The sequence below is a fragment of the Aethalodelphis obliquidens genome, unplaced genomic scaffold, assembly GCF_003676395.1.
Source record: "Aethalodelphis obliquidens isolate GAN/ISIS:26980383/991018 unplaced genomic scaffold, ASM367639v1 scaffold27, whole genome shotgun sequence".
Classification (NCBI taxonomy): Eukaryota; Metazoa; Chordata; class Mammalia; order Artiodactyla; family Delphinidae; genus Aethalodelphis; species Aethalodelphis obliquidens.
Genome location: NW_020837971.1, coordinates 18,037,040 through 18,063,209, shown reverse-complemented (window position 1 = coordinate 18,063,209; position 26,170 = coordinate 18,037,040). Strand labels below are relative to the sequence as shown.

General features: G+C 54.5%; 1 protein-coding gene across 9 annotated transcripts in view; it reads left to right on the top strand.

Annotated features, from left to right (window-relative positions):
- Nucleotides 1-26,170, top strand: part of TNS3 (tensin 3) — a 224,337-nt gene that overhangs the window by 100,418 nt on the left and 97,749 nt on the right. For all 9 annotated transcript variants that reach the window (XM_027124073.1, XM_027124072.1, XM_027124071.1 and 6 more), the window contains 6 exons: nt 1,271-1,393; nt 4,920-4,984; nt 7,625-7,708; nt 16,147-16,259; nt 16,355-16,415; nt 17,285-17,360. In XM_027124073.1, coding sequence (XP_026979874.1) covers nt 1,271-1,393; nt 4,920-4,984; nt 7,625-7,708; nt 16,147-16,259; nt 16,355-16,415; nt 17,285-17,360 — 522 coding nt within the window. The remainder of the gene's footprint in view (nt 1-1,270; nt 1,394-4,919; nt 4,985-7,624; nt 7,709-16,146; nt 16,260-16,354; nt 16,416-17,284; nt 17,361-26,170) is intronic.

Here is a 26,170-nt window from a genome sequence, read left to right as displayed (position 1 = left end):
TTTTTTTTTTTTTTTTTTTTTTTTTGCGGTACGCGGGCCTCTCATTGTTGTGGCCTCTCCCACTGAGGAGCACAGGCTCCGGACGCGCAGGCTCAGCGGCCACGGCTCACGGGCCCAGCCGCTCCGCGGCATGTGGGATCTTCCCGGACCGGGGCAGGAACCCGTATCCCTTGCATTGGCAGGCGGACTCTCAACCACTGTGCCACCAGGGAAGCCCCCCGTTATTCTTTTTAACAGCAAAGATTTAGGGGGAAATTTTTAAGATGGCATAAGCATAAGTTATGGTATATATGGTATATGTATGCATACTGTATTCCATATGTTGGAACATTTTGCAGCCATTAGGATAAAAAAAATAGTAACATGGTGAATTGCCTGTTTTAATGCTCGTTAACAAGGGCAGAGTATAGAATTTATGTATTTGCTAAATGTACGTAGAAAAAGAGTGTAAGGGTTTCACCAGAACAGGCTTTTGCTCTGAGTGGTGGAAGGGGTGTAGGCCTTTCCCTGCTTCCAGCGGTTTTCTGAATTTTTCCATCATTTTACACAATTTCTATTGCTTTTATAATAAGACAGAGCTCTGCCTTCCCCTCTCCTCTTAAAAAAGTAAACGGAAAGCAAAAATAACAGCACTGCGTGGCCCTCAGGTTTAGAGCTGGGAATGTGTCAGGTGGCTCAGAGATGCCAAGTTTTGCCCACAGACCTGCCAGGTTCCTTATCTCGTGATGATGACTTTCTTTGTTCCTGAATTGTAACCGAGGTTTGGAGGCCTTCCTCCCTCCCTCCTGGGCACATTCCTCTCCTTTGGGGAGTGTCACGTGTGATAGGCATCTCGCTCTGAGAAGTTATCTGCCCTTTGTGTGGAGGAATGGCTCTCAGCGTTTTCCCAAACTGCGATTTTAGTCTGAAGGGAGGAATTTTGGCAGCCCCTGCGGAGAACTCCTGTTTCAGGTCTTGCCAGACCTGGGCCTCTTTCCCCATGAGCCACGCACCATTAGCGGCTCCCGAAAGCCCTTTCTAGAATTGTCATTCCAGCTGCAGAAAGGCAGATAAGACCCGGGAGTAGATGTCTCCTGGGGAAAACATAATCCTTCATATTTTTCTTTCCAGTAAAGGAGCCATAATTCCCACTGAGTTTTAGAAAAGGAGCATGCAGCCTTGTTCTTTACTCTAAAATGAAATATTTTGGTAAATAAAATAAACCGTCATGAGATGGCTTCGTAGGGCTTCTGGAGATGGACACCAGGAACCCTCCTCTCTCTCCCCGCAGATTCTGGACGTGGGCTGGCCAGAGCTGCACGCGCCGCCCCTGGATAAGGTGTGTACCATCTGCAAGGCGCAGGAGGCCTGGCTGAACAGCGACCCCCAGCACGTGGTCGTCATTCACTGCAGGGTGAGCACCCGCTCAGGGGCCCAAGGGGCCCACCTTTATCGCTCTAACTTCCAGCTTCTTTAGGGGTTTGTGGTTAGGTTTTCATACTTATTCTAAGGGTCGGTGGGGGGAAGAGTCATCCAGTCTCCCAGAGTGTGGCTTCAGAGTGTATAGGATGGAGGTCCCTGAATGCATAGCTGCACATGGTGAAGCTAAGGTTAGAGACCCCTGGGAGGGAATCCTTTCATTTTCATGCATTTTTGTTTTGCATGGGAAGCGCTTTTGAAAAAGTGAAGGGGGCTCTTAAGGTGCACGGCATTGGGCTCTGTGCCGCCTGAGGTATGCTAGTCGACTGGCTTGGCATTGTGGGCACGATGCCGCTGCAGCTGGCTTGTGGTCCTTTCCAAGCAGGTCAGCCCGAAGGGGACGTGACATGTCTGCCCTTGCAGGGTGCCCGGGGCTGGCTGTGAGCACAGCAGCGCATCGTCCTGGCTGCGCTGACCTGCTTTGCACCCCTCCCTCCTCCTACCGCCCTCCCATCTTCTGGAACCTACCTCTCCTCTTACTTCTCCAGTTTCTCAACTGCCTTGGATTGTCCGTAGCCTTTTCCTGCACTACCCTGGATTCCTCAGATCTGATCCGTTTTCCCAGACACCTGGAGCTCATGCAGCGTGTGGGAGGAATGCTTTGAGAAGCGGGGGCGGGGAGTGCAGTGGCTGGGTCTCCTTCCCAGAAGAAGGGGGCTGCTCCCTGCCCTGTATATTTTACACCAAATTCTTATGACCATCAGGACGTCTCGAAAAAATAGACATTTCCACCTTAAAGTGTTTCTTCCTTCAGACTTTTCACACTCAAAAGCTGCACAAAAACCCTTTGCGTTAGGGAGCTTAGTGTAAGAGAACCTTCCCTTCGAAGGATCAGACTTGCTGTGTGAGTTTCCTGCAAGGGCACTGAGATCTGCCTGTAGAATGAGGAGGGTAGACAGGGCCGACCATGTTCAGAGCTCCCACACTTGGGGCATTTGAGGGTCACTCGGCCCGGAGGAAAAGCCGCTGGGTACACACAGTGCGTTTGCTGCTCTCTGCTTTTGTTCCTTCTTCTGACATCTAACTTGATTACATTCTCCCTCAGACAGCCAGGGAGTCCCGTTAGTTCTCTTACTAAATTAAGTTAACCAGAGCTTTTATTCAACGATTGTGTTATATTGAGGAGCTTCTCTCCACATTTATGTTTTGGTGAAAACTTAAAGAAAGAGACTTTAAAAAAAAAACCAATTCTTGTCAATTAAAAAACGTCTGTATTTTTCATTGGGCTTGGCTTGGTGATTTTGACAGAGTGAGGGTAATACTGATGGGCCATTGTTGCCTAAGATCCCTTCACAGGCCTGTGAGGCAGTGGCCCCTAACCCACCCGGAGCAGCTGCAGTGCCTGACCCTGGGGAGAAATGCCCGCCCGGTGCACCCAGACCTGCTGCCAGCTGTGTCTCCAGAGGATTCTGGTCCCTGGACCTTGAGACGCACCCCCTTCACCATGCATTCCATTTCAGTTCACTTTTTTAATGGAACAAATTATAATATTATTTACAACATCTGGGCCACAAGTGACGAACTTAGCTCACAGAGTTCTCTAAAACGTGTCCCTCCTCTAAACTACGCTTGCCTCTTGGGAAAAGTCTTGTTGGTGGGATTAAACTGGAACATGTTGAAACTTTTGGGGAACAGTTTGCTCATCTCTTGTCCTAATTCTGGTGACCTATGAACCCTTTCCAAGATGAGCTAGAAAACATGCTATGAGAGAGAAGCTCTCCTGTGATTTGAACTTACAGATGTTGACATTAAGGGAAGTTCATCATAGTTGCTGCGGGGGGTGAGATTGCTGACTTTCCCCAAAACCTGCCAGCCCTGCAGAATGTGCTCCTACTGCCAGGAGTGCCAGGAATACCGTCTTGGCCTGGGGAGGGCAGACTAAGGCCAGACTGTGAGACCCCTGTCTCCCTGCCGGATACAAAGGGTGGTGTTTGTTCCCAAGTCCCCCCTCACACTAGTTTGGAGTAGAAATTGCCTGCGGTTCTTCCGGACAGTTTCACCCACCTCCACACAGTTTAGTCTTGAGTTGTTGGCAGAGGATACTCGCTGGGACTTGTGTAGTCAGCGATTCTGATTTTTGTTAAGAGCAGACAAAAGCTGTTCTGGTCCTAAAGAACGTTGTTTGCGCTCGAAGACTTCCTGTGCGCACGTAACGAAAAGCACTGGAGATGGGGGCAGTGAAGCCGCCCCGCATGCCTGACTTGACGGCGCTGTTGTTCCCTGCAGGGGAATTTATACAAGAAACATACCAGTAGCTGTGCAGTGACAACTGCAGGTGCCAGGGTTCAGCAGTGAAGGACTGAGTGTGTGTCTGCACTGAGTTTCTGTAAGGCACGCCCTTGATGAGACAGAGAGGAGATCGCTCCTGGGTGACAGTCACACGCCAGATTTGGACCTGAATTTCCTCCATCGTTCCCTTTCAAGAATAGACGTACGATCTGCACGGTGTTGTCACAGCCATGGTGGCTCGTGGGACTCTAGATCAGGGGTTGCTGCCTCTTCCTGAAAGACCCAGACAGGACTTTCAAAGCTTTGGGGCACCACAGTCTACTTCCTTCCACCTGCCGCTGCCGTGTGGAAATAGCTCCTGAACGAACAGGCGTGCTGGGTCCCAATCAAACCTTATTTATGAACACTGACATTTGGACTTCGTATGATTTTCATGTGTCATTGGAATACTATTCTTTTGATTTTTCTTCAACTGTTTAAACATGTTAAGGTGGCTCTTAACTCGTAGGGACACAAGTGGTGGGCAGAAGTGGGCTGGTGGGCTGTGGTTCGCTGGCCGCCGTTCTGGGTCATGGCAGTGTGTTTCAGAAGGTGGCAGTCCACGGTTCTGGTCGAGGTGGCCTGTCACGGAGCTGCGGTGCTTCCAGGCACCTTCTCCTGTTGGCAGTGTTGGTCCGAGGCCCTGCCGGGCTGCCTTGTCCGGGCTGTGCGTGTCTGTGGTTACGGATCGAGTGATGCGTTTTCCATGACGCTGCCTCGGGTGGGGGTCCCCTGTGTGTGACAGGGCAGGGCTGGGTAGGTGGGGACAGTGATGCTGGCAGCACCCTGGGATCTGCTGTCCTGCTACTCTGGACGTCTCAGGGCTCTGTGTGCAGCCCTCAAAGCCCTCGCAGCCTGTGAGTGGGGCGTTCGGGTCTCTCTCACCTGGGTGATTAAGTCACGCTAATTGCTTCCGCCCAACACGGTTTTTTCCAGCCTCACTGGGAAATGAGGAACTGACTGGCCGCCTCTGTGCAGAGCTGCCCTCGGGGGTGTCCTCGGATGTCCCGGATAGCACCTGCTCCCGCCATCAGCACCCCATATGTGTGTTCTCTGCTGAGTTGGGTGCTGCCGTCCCCCAGAACGGGGACCAGAGGGGGTTAACGCTGGCTTCCCCTCCGAGGCAGGCTCTTGGCCATCCTGTGCATGAACGAGTGCTTTCCTGTTCTAATGACCTCTCTTGTCTCCTGCAGGGCGGAAAGGGACGCATCGGCGTGGTCATATCATCTTACATGCACTTCACCAATGTCTCGGCCAGGTAAGAGGGAAGCGTCCTCACCACCGTGGGCATCGGGATGCCCTGAGGCTGGGTGGGCGGGGGGCGGTCAGCCTGGGAGCTGACCTGGAGGCCGAGGCTCGTGTCCCTGGTGCCTAGAAGCTCAGCTGCAGCTAAGGGTTTGCACTTGTGAGAAAGACACTGTCGTAGGTGTGCAGTGATTCACACCGAAGACTTCATGGAGGCGTCAAAGATAAAGTGAGTGCACTGTCATTCTCTGACAAGAACAATAGGGACAAACATTACCGTTAGTAAAGAAGAGCAGTGCTGTCCCACTGGATGCCTCAAATTCTGTACATGGCCGTGGCCACGGCCGCCATGGTTTGCATGCATGGCTGCCACGTTTGTATGCAGTGGGCCTCTGGGAAGCACTTTGCACGTTTCCTTTTTGTTGCTCAATCCTCCCAGGTAATCTAGGAGCGAGCAGTCATTGCTCCCACTTCACAGATGAGGAAACGGAGGCTTGGTGGACTTAGGCAGCTTGCTCATGATCTCATGGCCCGTGAGCGGGAAGCCTGGTCTGGCCCGGTTCTCAGGAGGTGCGCCGTGGGCGTGTGGGTGCCGCCAGCAGGAGGCCGGTCCCGTCCACTGGGGACGACAGGCACCGCGAGGCCAGCGAGTGAGGCAGCGGCCGCGTGCCAGCCCTCCTGGCGCTGGCCGTGCTGGTGGACCCAGATGCCCTTTCCGAGCACACGTCTCCGCTCACACTGAGACCCAGTTCAGAAATATCATTCTTTATGGGTTTTGCATCTGCGTTGGCTCCCTCTGTTCAATGGCCACTTTGTGAAGCATGAACCGCTCCATTCTGAGGAAATATAAGCCTATTCACATTAGCCGATAAACCCTTTCCTTTCTAGCGTTAAGGAGTGAAATTTGACTTTCCAAATGTTTTCTCTGGAAACAAACTGGGGAGTCCATGGCTTGCCAGGCAGGAAACCCAACCCCAGAGCAAAAATGAGATCCTTTCTTGGTGATAATAAGTACTTGTGTGCGTGCCAGACAAATTGAGATTCCTGGTCACGTCACATCCCTCTGCTGAGCCAAAGACATTTGGTCAGAGAGCAGACTTCACCTGCTCACAACAGCGCAGCTCTGTGTGGAACCAGAGTTCCATGCGCCATGGGCAGTCCTGGCATCTTTGGAAAGCATAGAGGCTAAGCCTTAGTCACTTACAGCTTATCAATGACACTGTCTCTAAACGCACCACTTTTTCTGAATAATCGAAGTGTGTCTCAGCTTCACGTGTCAGGCAACTCACATGAAAGGCTCTAAGCCTCAGGGTCCTCACCTGGGAAGCGGGGATGATGGCTGTGCCTCACAGGGTTTTGTGACAATTCAGTGTGTCGTTTCGTGTAAGACAGTTGGAATAGCATCGGTGCTGGTATTAGCTGCTGTTAACGCTGCTGGTACTAGTAGGACTAACAGTATGAATAGATGAATAGAATATTATGTATTTTAGCATTTACCAATTCTGCCTATCCAGGTCGTTTGCAGGTTTTCTTTAGAATTTCAGTCGCTTCCGTCTAATGATCTTGTACGCTCAAGCATGCCGTGATAACAAGTTCTCCTCGATACATCTTTGATCATTGCTACTATTTTCCCCTTAGATACTGTTCTCAGAAGTAATCATAGCGAGCAGACGTTTTTAAGGCCTTTGTCACAAACTGTGTCCAGATCAAAACAGACACTTCACGTCACAAAGTAAAGTAGGAAGAACATTCTGGTACCAGCACCAGAAAGATAAGAGTTCATAAAGATGGAGTTGTTGCTAATATTATGAATACTGATAACAGTATTAATGCTGAACAGAAACCTTGACCAAAATGCGTTATCAGCATTTAATAAAACGAGTGAATTCCAGAAAAAGGAATACTTTTCAATGTATAGGTGAGGGACTTCCCTGGCGGTCCAGTGGTTAAGACTTCGCCATCCAGTGCAGGGGGGTGTGGGTTTGATCCCCGGTCGGGGAGCTAAGATCCCACATGCCTCACAGCCAAAGAACCAAAACATAAAACAGAAGCAATATTGTAACAGATTCAATAAAGACTTAAAAAAAAATGGTCCACATCAAAAAAAAATAAAAATAAAATGTATAGGTGAATGTGTAACTATACTTTTTACTCTGAAAAACGTACGTGCTCTATATGTTAAAAAGTCAGTTCTTAAGTGACCCCTGCTTTTGTGCACCCCTGCCAGCCCAGCCCCTTATTTAGACAAGGTTATTATTTTAGATGGTTATTTAGATAGGACAGTGGCCTGTGCCCACAGGTGAGAAAAGGCAGGCAGGTGACTCCCCCACCAGCCGGACATGCTGCACAGAAAGTGCCACCTCCTAGGATCGGGTGCTGCTGTTGCAGGGGGGACTCCGGACCTTGCAAGCCTGGCTTCCACTTGGCCCTGAACGTCTTCCTGGGGGAGATGAGGCCCTAGAAGAGAGGCTAAAGTGGATTTTCCCTGGGGAGGGGGTGTAGCAAAATGGAGCTCTTAGTGAGTGCCAGCCACTCAGAACAGCCTCGGGGCCTGTCTCATGTCACTCCCCACGACCCGGCCTCCTGCGGTGGCCATGGAGTTAAAGCGTGTGCGCTCTCTCTCTCTCTCTCTCTCTCTCTCTCTCTTCCGCAGTGCTGACCAAGCCCTCGACAGATTTGCAATGAAGAAATTTTATGATGATAAACTTTCAGCTTTAATGCAGCCGTCCCAGAAACGGTATGTATCTGTCCCAGAGCCAGAGTGAAAAAGTGAACGAGATTTTACGTTTAAAAGCGTGTGTGTGGGGCTGGGATGAACTGGGAGATTGCGACTGACATACATACATTACCATGTGTAAACCAGATAGCTAGTGGGAACCTGCTGCATAGCGCAGGGAGCTCCGCTGGGTGCTCTGTGGTGACCCGGATGGGTGGGATCGGGGGGCAGGTCCACGAGGGAGAGGATATATGTATACATGTAGCTGATTCACTTCCTTGTACAGTGAAACCAACGCAACAGAAACCAACACAACATTGTAAAGCAATTGTGCTCCAATTAAAAAAAAAAAAAAATGTAGGGACGGAAGACGCACCTCCCCGGACCAGCCAAGATTAGGAGGGAAGGGATTCTCGGTGTCCAGTGGTGAAGGGTGAGCCACCCTGCGTGTGGGTGCCGGGGGGCCCCTGGCTCCAGCGTGGACGCAGGGCTCCCTCCCCACACGCTTAGCCATCGGGTCTTCCGAGCTCTCTGCTGGTGTTGGTGCCATTACTGTATTGGGACTGGCTGGTGTCTCCTGGACCAGGGGTCTGTGAACTGTGTCTGGATGGCAGCTGCTCTGGGCTTTGCAGGTCACGTGGTCTCTGTCACGGCCACTCTAACAGGGTCTGTGGGCAGTAGGAAGCAGGTGAAAGCGGCTTATGTCCAGTAAAGCTGTCGACACACGCCGGTTTGTTGATGGCCAGCTTCAGAGGCCCAGGAGTCTTCTCTCTCCTCGGCGCCCCCTGGCCCACCTCCCCTTCTCTCCTGCTCGGCGTGGCCCCTGGCAGATGCTGCAGAGGGACCCTGGGGGGCAGACTTCCTCTTGCCGCCTGCTCCCAGGCGAATCCACGCTGTCAGCAGGCCCAGGTGGAGAAGAACCAGAGGAGGGTCAGGTGTGTGGCCTGAGAAGAGCCAGCAGCCACTTGCCTTCCAGACCCACTTCCTCTGCAGATGGGAACCGAGAACACTGCGTTTTTTTTTGTTTTTTTTTTCCGGTACGTGGGCCCCTCACTGTTGTGGCCTCTTCCGTTGCGGAGCACAGGCTCCGGATGCGCAGGCTCAGCGGCCATGGCTCACGGGCCCAGCCGCTCCGTGGCATGTGGGATCTTCCTGGACCGGGGCGCGAACCGCGTCCCCTGCATCGTCAGGCGGACTCTCAACCACTGCGCCACCAGGGAAGCCCTGCATTTTTATTTTAAAGCAAGTGGCAGGGCATTTGCACAAGCATTGTCCGGGCAATTGCCAAGATGGATTTCCTGTGCCTCGCATCTTTCCCCCCAGTGCCAGAGGGCTGGACCCGCGGTCTTGGGTGGACTGAAGGTTCCAGGAGGTAGGGTCACAGGTATATTTTGGTCAAGAGCCGAGTCTCAGTATTTCCACTTGGGAAAAAAGGGATTTCGGGGACCACCAGAGGCACCTCCTGCTTTGTCCCGGGTGTTTCCCATGTCTGGGTCTGTGTTCAGACCAGAATGTCTGGTGGATGTAGGACCCACGGGTCAGAGCTTGGCCGTGCCCTGGCCATCCCACAGGGCATGTGAGCTGCCTGGGAAAAACCAGCATGTTATTAGTGTTACAGTTAAACAGACCCTTGATCTATTTCGAACCATTAAGTGTCATTTTAATACCATTGAAGGAGTGTGGAAAAAGAGAAACATCTCACTTTAACGTGCCCATGGTTCTCCTGCATCATTGAACGACAGAAGCTGTAGTATTTACATTTTATGAGGGTGGCATGGGTTAATTTTTGCATTCTGAGGCTAATCTCCCCGCACCCACAGATTAGGGGAATGCCAGCCCGCCCAGCGCCTGCGTCGGAAGACGCTTGCCACCCCGTAATGAAGCGGGTGAACGATTGAGTGAATGTATAAGTACCTCTGGAGGAATATTTCAGACCCGGAGGATGTGTGATGACCGCATTTGTGGGGACAGGCACAGTGGTGATGGGACCCATCGCCGTGGTCCCAGATGCCCACAGGGGGAGGGAGCGTTGCAGGCTGTTTTAGGACTGAACTCAAGAAACCATTTTAAAATCCATCTTGTGGTGAGAGCTTGGGTTTGTGGTCCAAGAAGTTTAGAGCCTCAGCAGTAAGCCTCCTCCGCCCTTCACTTAATTAATACTGGGTTTAAGAGCTCGAGAGGCAGGAGGTCCACTTGACAGGAGGCAAATTCTCTGTCACTCTGTGCCTCACTCCTAAAAGCCACCGAGCCATTGGCCTGCAGCAGCCTGGCCAGCAATGGCCCATTGGAGGTTGCTCGCTTCCAGCAGAATTCCTCCGGCAAGAGCGCTTCTCTCTCCCTGCACCTGCCGCCTTGAGCAAACCCCAGGAGCAACTTGTGGAGGCCCCGGGGTAACCTCCTTCAGGGCTGCTGAGCCTGCTGTGTCACAGAGGCTCCCGTTAACTTGGAGGCCCTTTCACTTCGATAAGTAATTAAAGAAAATCCTCCTCCAGCATTAGTTATCATCAGCATCATGGAAGTGATGAGTTAAACAATGAAATTCTGACCTCCTTTCCTTCTCTGCTTTTCCTTTCCTTCCACGAAGGAGTTGGGACAAGCGGGTCCCATCCCTTTGAGTTTAGTGGGGAAAATGACAGGTAACCGGCTTTTTCTTGGGGACAGCAAACCTCTCCTGAGGGTGTGCGGAAGAAGGGAGCCCAGGGAGGTCCCGGGCGGGGGTCATTCCTGTGTCCCATGAGGTAGAGGGAAGGGAGGCCAAAAGTCTGGGCATGCAGACAGCAGGATTGGATTCCTGGGTGTTTCTAATTGCTGGAAAGTTCCCCAACATTACAGCATTATTTGGGTTTTGATATTTCTGTAGTTTTTGACATGATGCCTTGAGTGTCTGAAAGAACCTTGAACTTGAAGCAAGAAGGCTGCCAAGAGAAGCAGATGTGCAGATCCTTCCTCCAAGGATGTGCCTTTGAGGGAGTGCGGCCGCTGAGGCCAGCAGGCTCCCTGTGCCTCGTCCACTCCGCACGTCCTCTTGCCCCGGCTTGCAGGGCGGGCTTGAGGAGCGGGGCCATCCCTCAGGGGGTCGCCTGGAAGAGGTCTGAGGTGTGTTATCCTTCCAGCCCGGCCGGGGCGGGGAAGTGCCGGGGAACGTTAGGTAACCAGCGAGCCTGGGTCTGGCGCCCAGGCCAGAGCTGATGGGGCCCTGCCCACGTCTCCCCGCCATCCGTGCTTCCCCTGCAGCTGTAGCCACTCTGAGTGTATGGAGGTGACACCGGGAAGCCTTAGGGAGAGATGGGCCGACACAGTGGCTCCTTCTGCTTACAAAAGTATCATTTCACACTTGTTTTCAGGGATATTTAAGCTTATGTCAAGTACAACTCACATATGTAGGAAGATTTAGGGAAACTCCACATGTAAGTTTCTGCTTTGGAAAGAGGTTATAAATAATGCAATGAACAACTGCAAATTTCCAGCTGCTTTGGAACTTGAAGGAAGCGTGTGCTCTTCTGTTAGTGCCCTGCCAGCTGCAAGCTTGGTTTCTTAATCGTACTTGCTAGTTGCGACGAAGTGGGGAAAACCTCATCCCCAGGGAGCTATTTCCCTCGAAAGAAAGAAGAGCACAGCTGGGAGACAGGTGAGCTGTCTGACGTGTGTGGCTGTGAGAGCTGTGCTGACCAGGGAGGACTTTCTGTTTTGGGTAAGACACTGGGATGGGCTTTGAGAGGCCATCTGTCCGTTAATTCGTACACACCTTTCCTTCAGTGCTGTGGGTGAATATCACATAGACAAGAGTTGACATTCATCCTTGCCACACTCTTCTGGAGGAACTAATTGTGGAATCCTTGCCTTTGCTCTTCTTCCCTCTTATTTTCAGCCGTGGCCTGAATTGTTTTTCTTTGGGAGTGATGGCGGCTCTCCAGGTAGTTTCCTGCCACACGGGCCCTGTTTACCTGTCCTTTGTCTCCCACGGTGCAGGGGGTGGCTAGCTCCACTGCTGACTGCAGCAGCAATTACGGCGTATATTAGCAATGAACGTTGTTGTTTTTATCGGGCGTTTTGTATGTGATGTCTTTGGGACTTAAGAACAACATCCTCTTTTCCAGGTCACGCTCGGGTGGCCCACAGCAGAGCTTCTGAGCCTGCTGGTCAGAGGGACCGATGAGGGTGTGAAAGGGTTCTGGGAACAGGAGGATGAGGCCACGCCAATGAAAAATTCTTGAAAAATGTGTTTTCCCATACAAAGGTTTTCTTTACTCCTCCCCCATCACACACACTCATCGGTGGTGCATAGAGAGGAGATAGGCTTAATTTATGGCATTGAGTGTCCCCTCACCCGCTGCCATGAGCCCCCAGGGGGCCAGGAGTGCCCCTTGGGCTGAGGCCACAGTCACCGGGGGAGCCAGGGCCGACGGCTGCTCAGCTGTGCCATCTGGAGTTTCGGATTTGCCGGTAGTTGCCTGCAGGCCCTGGAGGAAAGCCCCGGAGATAAGCAAGGGGCCTGTGCTGTCCCCGGTGGCCATGCTGACCTGCCTGGGTGCTTGGTGGTGGGCTGGGGTCACAGGTGAGGCACCCCCAGGCTTACGTCCGGCTCATTTATGTCCACCATCAGCCACAGAACTGTACTCATCACAGCTGGAAGGAAGGGACAAGGGTGCTGTCTCCACTCTGTCCATATGCTTTACAAAAGTTAGTACATATAGGACCCTTGTCACCTGTCCCTCTCTTAGGAGGTGGATGGCGGGGTGATGGGGTTGGCGTGAGGTTTTCTTTAAAAGCTGTTCTGATCTCAGTCATGCCGCTAACAAGCCTTATGGTAAACTTCTGCAGTATCACAAAATCCAGAACTTGGACTCAGAAATTGTGCTTGTATTGCATCCTATGAACAAGCACCCAAAATGACTTTAGCTCCACAAAGTTAGGCAGTATAATTGCTGGAAAGTAGCACTTCATTAATAGAAAGTGCCATGAAATATAAAACAATTTTGTATTTTTTCCTTATTAAGGAAGCATGTGAAGGAAGAAGTGAGTTGCATTTTATAATAACATTTGACGTCTTTGATTTACCTAAAATGGGAACCGATATAAAGCAGACTTCTCTAAAGGGCAGATGAGAAGGGCTTTTTTGCACTGGTTCCATGATGGACTGGTCAGGAGGGCAGGCGTCCGTGTCTGGGTCCCAGGCAGAGGACTGGGCACTCCCTCCCTTCGGTCCCTAACCCCATGTGAGGGCTGGCCCTTGTCTTCTGGCTCCTTCTTCGGGAGCTTGCAGGGAATCAACATTCTTCTGTGGTCATGCCGACACGCCACCTAAAAGAAGCACCTTCTCATATCCCCTCTGGCTGCTGGGCAACGGCGCCGACCAGGCTGTGTCAGGGCAAGGGGAGGACCCTCCACGGCTGCATCAAAATGTAAAACGGAAACTGACCCTCACCCTCCTCTGTGATGCCTGGTCTGTGTGCTCGTGGGTCCCTTGGACGTCCAGAGAGTGAAGGGCCACCTGAGGTCAGTGTAGAAGGAGCGAACGGCCAGGCGCCCACAGAGTGAACACAGCAGCCGGGCCACAGACAAGGCCGAGGAAGCGGGTTGTCTGGTGACCCGTGCTGGAGGCGGGGAGACTGCTGTCCAGAGCAGGTGGCGACTCATGGCCCCAACTCAGCGTCTGTGATCCCTTTTCCTGTGCTCGTGACCCGGCGGTGGGGAGGGGGTGGCTGGAGAACCCAGAAATCTGCAGTGCGTGGCACTTAGGTGATAAAAAGTAGCTGGACAGGTCACCTGAATATTCTCGTGTCTGCACGTCTGCTGTCGAGATAGAAGATAAAATGGGAAGGCACGTGGGGCCATCTGGTGGCCAGGCTCCTGCAGCCACGGCCCAGCCACGTGGCCTCCCGGGCCCTCCAGGGCTTGCGTCTGGACTCTGTGACTTGGGTGAGGTTTTGTCCTCTTCTGAAAGGGAAGAGCGGTTTGCCACCAGGAAAACTGAAACACCGGGAGGGGCCCCTAAGCTGAAGTGAATGTTCTTTTCTAACATCTTTTTCTAAAAGGATAGATTTCAAGTAGAGTTTTTAAACTTTGGTTTTGAAATTTCCTAGGAAATTTCTCTTGTTCAGTTTCCTTTGTATGCAAAGTCAGCTGCTTGAGATAATGGACTGCATCTGAATTGCTGGTGTAAATTCGATATTTTTAAAAATGTAGGTGTATTTGACAAATGACATTGTGTAAATTTAAGGCTTACGGGGTTAATTTGTTACATTCACGTATTGTCATACGATTGCCACTGTAACCGTACTTAGCACCTCTGTCGCGTTACAATAATTATCATTTCTTTTTTAGTGGTTGGGATAATTAAGTTATATCTCTTAGCAAGTTTGATAATTATACTACAATATTTACTACACTGTGCATTGTATCTCTAGGGCATATTTACTACTTACTGCAAGTTTGTACCCTTTAAAAATTCTGTCCTGTCCCCAAAGCCCCCGGCCCCTGGTAACTGCCATTTTACTCTCTGCTTTTATATGTTTGGCTGTTTTAGATTCCATATATTATGAGTGATATCATACCACAAGGAGATATCACCTCACACCTGTTAGAATGCCAGTCATCAAAAAATTAAGAGGGCTTCCCTGGTGGCGCAGTGGTTGAGAGTCCGCCTGCCGATGCAGGGGACACGGGTTCGTGCCCTGGTCGGAGAAGATCCCACATGCCGCGGAGCGGCTGGGCCCGTGAGCCATGGCCGCTGAGCCTGCGCGTCCGGAGCCTGTGCTCCGCAACGGGAGAGGCCACAACAGTGAGAGGCCCGCGTACCGCAAAAAAAAAAAAAAAAAAAAGACAAGAAAAAACAAGTGGTAACGAGAACATGGAGAAAAGAGAGCCTTTGTGCACTCTTGGTGAGAATGTAAATTGGTGCAGCAACTATGGAAAGCAGTACGGAGGTTCCTTAAAACATTAAAAATAGAACTACCACATGACCCAGCAATTCCGCTCTGGGTATATATCCGAAGGAAATGAAAACAGGCTCTTGAAGAGATATCTGTACTCCTGTGTTTATTGTATGTGGCCTCAGTCACCATAGCCAAGATACGGAAACAAGTCAAGTGTCCCTCAGTGGATGAATGGATAAAGAAAATGTGTGTGTGTGTGTGTGTGTGTGTGTGCACGTGTGTGTGTGCGCGCGCGTGTGTATACACACACACACAGTGGAGTATTCCTGAGCCATAAAATATAATGAAATTCTGCCATTTGTGATAACATGGATGGACCTTGGGGACATTATGCTAAGTGAAATAAGTCAGAGAGAGAAAAGCAGAATTTTTTTAACCTAAGTAGCCTTCAGTCCTAGGGAGGAGGGGGTGGTCCCTGGTCCTCCTAGTGGGGTGGACTGCGGTGGGCTGGCTGGAGGGTATAGAGGACGCCGTGCTGGCCGCACAGCCTGGTGATTCAGTGAATGCTTCCTTCCTGCGCCTGCGCGGCTCTGTGTAGTCATTAGAGATGCACAGAGATGTTGGATAGGGTAGGGTTTGGCTCTGCTCCGGAGTCACACACTCCAGGTGGTGGCAGAGGCCGAGGCCAGGCGGCATCTGAGAGCTTGGCAGGTGTGTGCCCACTTGGGGTCACAGCTGCCACCCTGTGCCCCGGGAGGAACCAGGGAGGCAATGCTTCCAGGGTACAATCTTCTCTCCAGGCCGCCAGGCACCCACGCAGGGTGCGGGGCCGTCAGCATGGCGCGCGAGGCTGTGTGCAGTGTTCAGAGAGAAGGCAGGTCCCCCGGCACACGGCAGACGTGCGCTCTGCCGCTGAGATGGGCCTTGACGAGGGAGGGCACAGAGAAGCCGGAAGACGGGAGGGCAGCGCAGCTCAGGGGCGCTCGTGCCCTTTATGGTAGGGGAGGCTCTCGCAGTGGGCTGTGGCATCCGAAGGCTTCCTGTGGGCTGCGGTGTGGACCCCAGCCTCCCACTAGGCTTCCTAGTGTGAGCAGAAGGCGGGGTGGGTAGGACTGAGAGTTGAGCCGAGTGACCTTCATGCCCTCAGACGTGTGGTTTGGTTCAGAGAGCGCGCCCATGGGACGGCAGGTCTCTTGCTTTCCTCTTCTCTGCGGGGAGACCGTGCCAGCCCCGTGGCCCAGCCCTGCCTGGCTGTGGGTTCCATGGACAGAAGCGATGCCACCGGCACTCTGGGTGCAGAGTGAGAGGCGCCGCGTGTGAGGGCTCACGCTCAGGAAGCACCCTTGGCCGTGCTTCCAGGTCATCGGCCATGTCAGCGTGCAAGGCCCAGAGACGCCCGGTGGGCTGTGGGCTCGGCCATGCTCTGCAGAGCGTGGGCCGGGGCCTGGGGTGCGTCCACCCTCCTTGCTGTGAGCTGTCAGGATGGGTTCTCTCCCGGAAGTGCAGGCGGGTTTCCTCATTGCCCTCCGGCCCCACCTGGGCTCGGGAGCTGTGCAGGGGCCCTGAGCTGGCTGCCCTTCGCAGGTACGTGCAGTTCCTCAGCGGGCTCCTGTCGGGAACGGTGAAGATGAACGCCTCGCCCCTGTTCCTGCATTTCGTCATCCTGCATGGGACCCCCAACTTCGACTCTGGCGGAGGTGGGTGTCTCCCACGGGGTGAGGGTCTCGAGACGTGCCGCCTGGCGCTGGCCCTCAGTTCCGCGTGTTGATAGCCAGTTCTGCGTGTCTTTCAGCATGCCGGCCCTTTCTCAAGCTCTACCAAGCCATGCAGCCTATGTACACGTCGGGGATCTAGTAAGTGTGGCTGCTTTCCTGGGGGCCTCCGGAGGGCCCGGCGGGGAGGGGGCCCGCTCCCGGCTGCCTCTCCCTCTGGAGGGGTGAGGGGGGGGGAAACCAGGTGAGCTAAGAGCAGGGGACGGAAGGGGAGCCGTGGGTGCAGTGCCCCCGTCATCCTGCCCAGCAGGTGTCTCGCTGCGGTCACACAGTTGGCTCTGTGAAGGGACGTGGACGCTGGGACCTGGGGGAAGGAGAGGGCCCCTCACACCATGTGGAAGTAAACACATCGGGGTCTTGGGACAGGGCCACGGTGGTCTCCCTTTCTCTCCCCTTTGCAGTTTAGACAAAGGTCAGGCAGACATTTCCAGAATATGTACTAATTCTAGACTTATTTGCTTTGCTTTTTTTGTTTGGAGAAGCGTTTTATGCACATCAATGGAAAATGAATAAAGGTAAAAAATGTTCTTAGCACGTGTCCTCACTCAGAATGAACTGTTATCACGTGTCCGGACCCTGTTGGACCCAGGCACCGGTGAAGCTCGGGCAGCCTCCCCCTCTGCTTACCACAGAGGCTGCTGGCATCGGCATGCCAGTACCCTACGCCGCGCGCTCCATCGTGCACGGGCCTGGGGCGGGCCGGCGGGCACTGGCTGTGACGTTGCTCTCAGGGCCCTGCCTGGCCCTGTTGGTTTTTCATACGTTCTTTGGACTCATTTTCATAGGAGAGAGTCCGAGGAATTGGATTCCTGGGCCAAGCATACTGCACAAGCATAAACAAACTATAATAGTTTGTTTAATTTCAATCGTGGGGTTGCTTTTCTCAGAACGTATTCTTTCCATTAAATCATGAAATCGCGTAATGATGTACCTTCTCATTTATTCCAAAGCAACGTCGGCCCAGAAAACCAAAGCAGGATCTATATCGCCATAGAGCCAGCCCAGCTCCTGAAAGGGGACATCATGGTGAGTGTCACGGCCTTGCCTCTGCTGCCAGTAATCATACCTGGAAAGGTAAAAGCAAGTTCATCTTAAAGCAAGAACATGAAAGCCGCCTCCCACCCTACCCCGGCCCCGACAAAACCTGAGGGAAGAATGGAAAGTCGCCTCTACCTTAAGGCAGTGGGTTAATTTTCTGAGCAAACCTATTTTAATGAAAGGAACAGATCAATTGGTAGAGCCGCTTGCTGTGTGCACCCTTGAAATTACAGTCCTAGCTCAGCCACTGCGCTTCCCAGGGTTCCAGTTACCTGAGCACGGTGTGCAGTCTTAACATGACCTAGGCCTTCCAGGGCTGGGCATAGACATAAAATGTTTGTTTATCGTTAGTGGCCTAGGTGGGAAATACGGCTAGTGTATTGCAGCTTGGTTTATGACTGAAACAGTGATTTCTCCAGATAGTTTTGATTCTTGGGGCAGAAGCAACACCCTGCTCTGTTCCACCTTCGCCTTTTTTCTATCTTGAATATAAAAAAGTGCACGCATCTAAAAAAAGAGAAATTTGTCTGAAATCAGGAAAACCTTTAAGGCACGTGCGTGCTTCCCGCAGGCACAGAATAGCTCTCCTGGAATCTGTTTGAGCCCCAGGACACCCCACGACAAGAAGATAAGATGGTTCACAAGTTGGCTTTTTATTGATTTAAGTGGCTCGTCCAGTGTCTTTGAGGAGTCTCGTTAACTTTTCCTAATATTTTGGGTTTTCCACCCTTTCTTCGTGGTTGGTGCACTCCCACCCTGCCCCATCCTGCGTTCTCAGGAAGGTTCTCAAAGGTAAAGATCCCGGGCACATTCACAGCTGACGCCCCCTTGGCGGGCTCCCCAGGGGGCACCCCTTCCACCTCCAGGCCTCAGGGGTCTGTGTCCAGAGAGGCACCTGCAGGCCCAGAAGGCGCATGAGGGGGAATAAGAAGCAGACCAACCGCAAAACGGCTCTGTTTCCAAGTCAGCACGTTGAGCACTTTACAATCATGGTCTTTCACCCTCTCCTCGACCTTGAGATGGAAGAGCCAGTATCCCGTTTCATAGGTGGGAAAGCCGGGGCGCAGGGTGGTTGCTACGTTTCCACGAGCCTGTTTTCTCAGCCACGGTGTTACGCTGCCCCGAGGGAGGAGGGCTTGGGGCTGGGTTCTCCTTCCTGGCTCTGCACAGCAGCTCGTGGCCTCCCCATCTCTGTGGTTAGGAGAGAGGGGAGGGACGCCCCTACTCTTGTGCTCCTCTACCCAGCATGCAGCCCTGGCCGAGTCTCCGTGGACCTCCCGGGATTGTTGGGCAAAGGGCTGAGCACTTATTGGGCCCCTGCTGTGTGCCGGGCGCCAGCCAGGGCTTTACCTGGCTGTGACTTTTGTCGCTCACCAGCTCTGTCCTCTGGGTCTAGTTTTCCTCCTTTAAAAAGGAGGCCAAGAGACCCAGAGCGTCTGCGAGAGGGCGGAGCTGCTGCTGGGACGTGCGCCCAGCTGGGCATTGCCCCTGGTCTGGGAGAGGGCTTGGAGTCGGCATGGCCAGGCTGGGTGCTCCCTGGGGTCCGTGATGAGTAGTCGGCCGGGTCCCTTTGTGATGACCCGAGGGAGGGGCTCCCCCTCCAAGAAAGAGCACCTGATTGCGGGCTGGTGGCTGCAGGGTCTTCCCGAGGCAGCAGGAGGTTGCCAGCCCAGAGGCCGGTGGTGGCGAGTCACCTCATCTGCCCCGGATCCCTGCGCCCCTCCCTCCTCCGTCCTCCTTCCTTCCCTCCTCCTCCTTCCCTCCCTCCCACTGTCTCTTCCCTCCCTGCTTCCTTTCGTACTGTTATTTGTCCAGAGGTCCCATTTTGAGCTTTCGGAACGTCTGAGTTGGGCCCTAGCACAGGAAGGAAGGGAGGGACGCAGGGACGTCTATGTCCCAAAGGAGCCTGGCGGGGGAAGTGGACGTCTCGCGGCCGGGACATCCAGAGAGCGCCGCAGCGTGGGTCCTGCTGGCTGGGGCCGGCGGCCGGGGGTCCAGCCGGAAGCGCCCTCAGAGGTGTGCGTGAGGCCCTGGGCAGGGGGTGCAGCAGTCCCCAGGCCTTGAGGATGACCTTGTGGGAATTATTTGTCCCGGGAGGTTGAAGCCAGATCGTGCAGGACTTGGATTTTGCCGTCTTCTTTTGGGAAACGTGGTGTTAGCAGAGCTCTTTTCTGTGTCCTGAAAATGCCCTGAATCACCCCTTGAGAGTAACCCTTATAGGACTGTGACTTAGAGAGGTAGTGAGAACGCGGGGGAGAAAGCCCTTGGTCTCGAGTGGAAGGGAGGAAGCCCTGCAGCTACGTACGAGCGACAGCAGACTGGGAGCTGCAGGCCCAACAGGGGCATCACGCAGCCTGGCAGGCTTGGGTCCCACGCCTGGGCTCCCAGCAGGTCTACGGCTTAAGGGGACTGGGTGGCCTCAGACGGGTCTTGTCCACGCTCGAGCCCCCTTCTGCTGCATGAGTACCGCAGGCGAGCGTCGTGGGGATGAGATGAGCTGGGGCAGCCGGCGGGGGGTGAGGGCCTCGCGCTGTGACCGAGGGCCCACTGAGGCTTGGCCTGGGGGTGGCCACCACCTCCCCGTGCCCCCGGGCGATCGCCTAACGCACCTCACTGCTGTCCTAGGCCCACGTCGGCACCACCGCCTGCGAGCAGGGCGCCTACCTGAGCATCACGTGCACCCAGCTTCATCTGGGATGTGGTCGGAGCAGGCGGGTGGGGTCGTTCTGAGGGGACCCAGGTGGGTGGTTGCCGTTTGGCCCTGGGGAGCTGGGAAGCGGGGCTGGGGGAGGAGGCGCTGGCAGACATGCTTGGACCCCGCGGTGTCCGCCAGCCGGTGCCGCTGCAGGCGCTGGGAGCCGTCTCCCGGCACACGGCGAGCTTGTCGAAGCCGGCCCTGCTGCAGCAGGGAGGCACCGGCCTGGGAGTTTGGGATGCGGTCGCCTGCACCGTCTGCAGATGAAAGATGGTGCCTCTGGGCACCCATGGCCACGTGAAAGGCGCCTGTCGCCGCGTGTGCTCAGCCCTTGGCTCTTTTCAGGTATATTGGTAAGTGGCTTCGAGCCAGTGGCCCAATGGGACTCGCCCTTCCCTGTGCCTGCTTTGCTACTTCTCTGCGGGAAGTCCGCAAGTGTGATTATCAGGCCCTGCTCGAAAAGCTTCCCTTCCAGCGGACACGTGTGCGTCTGCTCGGTGCTGAGCGGCACATCCTGAAGCAGCAGCTGCAGGTGAAGGCGTCGGGCCAGCGAGGGTTCAGGGAGCACCTGCCCGAGACCTCTGGAGGCGCGCGAGGCCCGGGTGGGGAGGGTGAAGGGCGGACATCGGTGTGGCTAGGGGGCCGTCGGCCTAGAGCCGTCAGAGTGGGTGGACCTCTCCTCCTCGTACAGCGCTGGGAGGGGCCCTCACGGTCACGGGGGCACAGAGGTGGGGTGCGGCACAGGCCCAAGTGGGAGCAATGGCAAGAAGGCTGGTGTGGGCCTCAGCACGTGGGCTGCAGCCCTCCTCGGAGGTTCTGGGGAGGAAGAACTGGCCTCTCTCTGCCTGGCGATCAGGCCTTTCCTCCCCTGTGGGCACCCCTGCCTCTGCCTGCCCGCTTTCCTGGCCAGGTTTTGGCAAAGGATGGTTTGCGCGCCCTCTCTCCTCCCTCCGGCCGCATCCCAGGGACCGCATCCCCGTGGCCGTCTCTGTGGCACTGCCTGTCACGTGGACCCTTTCTCTTTGTGGAGCCCCTCTGCCGGTTCCCCTCCGGCTCCTGGCGGGTCTCCGCGCTGCTGTCCTCTGGGCATCCGTCTCCCCTGAGTGCTGGTCCTCTTGGCCCCGTGTCTCTCTTGCTGGGCCCACGCTGCCTCTTCTCCACTTCTGCCTTCGGTCCTCGGGCCTCAGGTTCAGCCCTTGGTACCCGCCAGCCCCCTGGCCTCCATTCTGCTGCTTTCTAGGACCGTCCCCACCGGTTCCCCAGACTCCGCGTGGGAGCTTCGTCCTGGCGTCCCCTGGCTCCACTTCTCTCGTCAGTCGTGCAGATCCTCTCCCCACATGGATCCTGAATCCCTGAGCCCCGGCCCTCACAGCGTGACCCCGTCCGAGCACGGCGTTCCGCAGCCGTGGCCCAGCATCCTCCCCGCGGGGGGAGGAGAGGGTCCAGGCTTCCGTATGTGGCATAGGATCCCCTGGGTGTCCTGTGCCCTCAATCACTTAGCCCCAGAGATCCCGTATTATCTGGTTTGTTCTGCACACGGCCCCATGGCCCTTTCCTCTGGGTCTTGCTAATGCCTCGCACCCGTGTCACCCACATTAGGCACGACTGGGGCACACGGCTGTGCCCTCCCTGAGGCCGTGTTTGATGATGCGTCATGGCTGGGTACCTCGTCTGCCTCCCTAGTGGGTGTCCAGCCCTTGAGGCAGGCGGCTGACTGGTCCCAGCCTCTCCCGAGCCAGTAATTGTGCTCCTCAGGGGTGGCGGCTCACGCTTGCTGGGAGCCAGGAGGGGACCCTGTGCCCAGTGTGCCATCGTCCCCAGCTTACTGCCCAGAGCCGCCCCTGAAGCGGGAGTCCCTGGGCAAGTCCACACCCCAGCAAGAACTGCAAGCTGCCTCTTGCGTGACGGGACAGCCGGCTGCATGAGCCCTGAGCGATGCTGCAGGAACCCGAGAGGGCTGGCATTCAGGTGTCCTGTCGCCATGGGGTCTCTTGAGGGGAATGTTCTGGGCCGTGAAGTCACCCTGTCTGTGAACTTTTGCTTTCGTTGGAAAGGCCGGCAAATAGGGATCTCTTCACAGGAAACGCTTAACTTGATAAAACCATCCCCTTCCTGCACCATGTTCTTAACATGGAGTATTTTCGGACTGAATTATTATTTGATTTATACTTCCTGTGTTTACAGTTCATTTTTGTACACTCTGCACTTATTTTTTGCAACGTTATCAGATGGGAGAAGGACGATGCGGGTTACAGCTGGACATGGGTAATTTTCCATCACACAGGGTAATTTTTCCTTGCACCATTCGTGGAAATGATGACCTAGGAGGTTTAGTTTAGCTATTGATCTCTAAGAAGTCTCAAAGTAGCTCTAGCCTCTTGTATTCGTTTCCCAGGGCTGTCATGACAAAGTACCACAGACTGGGTGGCTTAAACAATAGACATTTCTCACTGTCCTGGAGGCTGGAAGTCTGAGATCAAGGTGTCAGAGGGCTGGTACCTCCCGAGGCTTCTCTCCTTGGTATGTAGATGGCTGTCTTCTCCCTGTGTCTTCACATCATCTTCCCTCGTGTGAGAGAGAGAGTGTGTGTGTGTGTGTGTGTGTGTGTGTGTGTGTGTGTGTGTTGTATCTGTGTCCTGATCTCCCCAGTCAGATTGCATTAGGGCCCACCTATATAACCCTACTTTACCTTAACCACCTTTAAGACTTCACCATATGAATTCTGGGGGCACAGAATTCAGCCCATAATACCTGTGTCCATTGAATAAACCCATTCTAGAATAAACCTATTCTAGTAAGGTTAATAGTGAAATCAGGTACCATTGGTTCTCCGGCACCTTAGGCTCTGATTTGTCATTCGTTCTCTCGTTCATTCCCCACAGCGTGTGTCCTGAACAGGTAACATGGTGGATGTGAACGGGAATCACACACAGGTCCTACTTCCAAGAGTTTAGGTTCTAGTTGTTGAGTGAGATGAGCTGGCAGATCACTCTCGTGCAAGTAGGCTTTGGTGTGTGCGCGAGTGCACAGAGGCAGGATCTGAAGGTCCACGGGTGGGAGAGAGGATTCCAGTGTGTCCGAGGAGGAGAGTCTCTGAGGCCGTGCTGTCCGGCCTGGAGGACGGGCCCAGGGCATCCCCACACTCAGACCATAATCTCTGGGGGACACATTATGCTGCATGATCTGTGGGCTCCTTGGAATCCCAGGGCTGTTGGTTCAACCTGAAAATGACCTCAGGGATCAACACAGGGAAGTAGCTGGGCGGCAGAACGTTCCTTGGTGTTTGCCGAGCTTCCCGGGGAGCAGCGTGAGCCGTCTCCCCTCCTGCTGTGCAGGTTGGCTCTGGTTTCCAGAGTCTCCAGGCGGGAGAAGCCCCTGGGCGCAGATGAACCGTGGGAGACCCCTGCACTGCGGTTTGCCCCGTCCTTCAGTTTTAGGGAGTCATCGCTTGGTGCTCACCTCTGCGAATCCAGTGGGCGTTCCTTCAGTGGAGAAAGCTGCAGATGGGGAATGTCTCAGGGCCTTTTCTGTGTAAAGGTTCAAATGTGTAGGCGGTTTAATTTCTCATCAAGAATTTGGCAATGATTGTGACTTGGACAGAATCCTAAGCTGCAGAGAATGCTTTGATAGGCTACCCACCCCCGCCAGCGGCAGAGGGCTCGGCTGGGCTGGCGTCTGCAGAGCCTGCCTCTGCTCTGGAAAGTGGAAGGGAGCTCCCAGGGAAGGTTGACACTTTGGTCACCATCCTGTGAGGCGGAATGTTCTCCTTTGATTTTTTTTCCCCTCCTTGATTTTGGTAAATGTCAGCCTCCTACACAGATAAACCTGCCTCTTTCCTCATGAGGGATTCTGCATTGAGACTGGTTAACAGAGGTGACAGGGGTCCCGTTTACAAGAAGTAAGGCCTCGTGAGCTCTTTGGGTTGAGAATGCTACGTGGGAAAGCGGAGGGGCCTCCGTCTGTCATTCCTTCGACTTGGGGGCCCTGGTGACACCCACCCGCTGTCCAGCTTTGCCTGGACACTGCCGGCCTGTCTACGCGCACCTTCCCACTGCACACCTGGCCCGCCCGTCTTTGCGATGTGCTTGCACCGAGGGTCGGATTTTCGAGTCCACCCCAGAACTTCGAAAGGGCAGAGCCTCAGGTGTTCAGTAAACATGCTTCTGTCGGGTGGGAGGGCAGAGGCGTTGGAGAGCACAGCCGTGTCATTATGTAACCTCGCTAAGGAATTCGCATGGGCCGCAGGCCCGTCAGGAGCCTGGCTGTGGTCCAGAGCCCTGATGGGCTTGTAAACACTTTCCCAGCCACATGCCTCGTCTTGCCGCCTCTGCTTGTGCAAACCCCGTGGCCACTTACGTTCTGTCCTTGTGGGGCGGGGCTGCGTGACCTGACTCCAGCGACCCGACGTCTAAACAGAGGGGACCTTTCTCAAGGAGCCTTTGCAAACAAACAGCACCTGAGTTTATTGTTTCTCGCTAAGGGCACTTACGTAAGATCAGGGAAGATGAAGGCGTCCGCAGGCCCCTCTGGATTTGCTCCCGCGGGGGTCGTTAAAGGACTTCTGTTGTGCCGTATTGTCCTGGGACTTGCTGTGTGTACATCCTTCTCCGTCGCTGTGCCGTGGGTCTCCTGGACCTGGATCGGGCCTGATCCGTTCTGCATCTCAGCCCAGCGGATCTACTTGTGTTTTCCTTCACAGCCAGTACTGCTGACCTACTAACGGTTTAGGAAGCGAGTTTCAGCCTTGCCACCCTCTGAAATCATTTTCACCTCCAAGTGAAATCATGGTTAGTGCTGGCGCTGGATGCTGCAGGTGTTTTGACTTAGGTAGGCAGCCGTCCAGCTTATTAAACCTTTAAGCCTGTGTGGTTGTAGCGTCGTCTTCGAGCACGCACATTCCTTGACGCCTGTGTAGACGGCCGCCCGCCGGGGCCGCCAGCAAAGCCGGTTGAAATTGTTGTTTCAAATGCAGATCCTCTAAGATCCAAAGGCAGAGGATGGATGTGCTCTTAGAAACTCTCTGGGGAGACCTAGGTAAACAGAACTGCTAAGCTGGAGGGATGAAGGGGGTATTACAGACCTCAATCTCTAATTGGTGCAAAATGTGACCAATACTTCCTACCTTAAAAGGCGCATGTTGGGCACTACTGTGAAGCAAAATGCTGACGGTTCTTTCCGTGGAGTGCTAGGAGCCTGAGTCTGGGCTCCTGTCACTGATGCTACGAAGATTTATTGGTGCGGATGATGCTTCGTTGCTGGCTCTGCAGGGGGTGCCAGAGGCCTCCGGGCGGGACTCCTGCTGGGTGGGTCCGTCTCCTTTCCAGCTGGAGCCGCCAGGACCCCATGTGACCGAGACGTCTGCGGTTTTCTTGCCTTCAGGAGACAGTGGGGGTCATTCTTGAGGTGGCCAGGAGGACTGGAGGGGATGGCGGGTACCATCCTGAGCAGTGGGAAGAGAAGTCCGCGGTGAAACAACGGGCGGGAGTGTGGGAGGCTCAGGTCTCCGCCAGCGAGGGCTGTCAGGAGCCCTGGAAACCCCGCGGCGAGGGCACGTGTGCGCAGAGGGCGGCTGCTCTGCGGCAGTGGGATGCCCCTCTGTTCCTCCCACCCTGAGCCCTTGTCGTGTGAAAAACCGGGAGTCTTTAGACACTAGGGTCATGCTGGGCCTGGGGAGGTGCCGGTGCCCCAGAATGATTGGGAGCTAGCAGCCTAGGGAGGGTGAACCCGTTTGCTGTCCCTCCCGTGCCCCAGGGCGTGTGGTGACCTCTGCCTCCCCCTGCCCGGTGTCTGGAGTGGGCTGGGATTCGTGTGTGTGTGCGTGCGTGCGCGTGCGTGCACACGCGTGTGTGTGTCTGCTGTGATGAGTGATGGTGAGACCAGAGGAGGGGAGCCCACAGAACGTCTTGCGTTCTGGGGAAGGTGGGAGCCGGGCCCAGGGGCTCTTGGTTGGCATGAGCTGCCGTCAAGAGCTGTCTGCAAGATGAACCCTTTAACTCAGAGCAGGAGAAGGTGTCCCTGTAAGGGAGCTGTCGCTGGGCCTTCTGCGCTGCCCGAGGCTGCGTATGCCTCTACCCAGCGCCTGCGACGCCCCCGTGTCCACCTG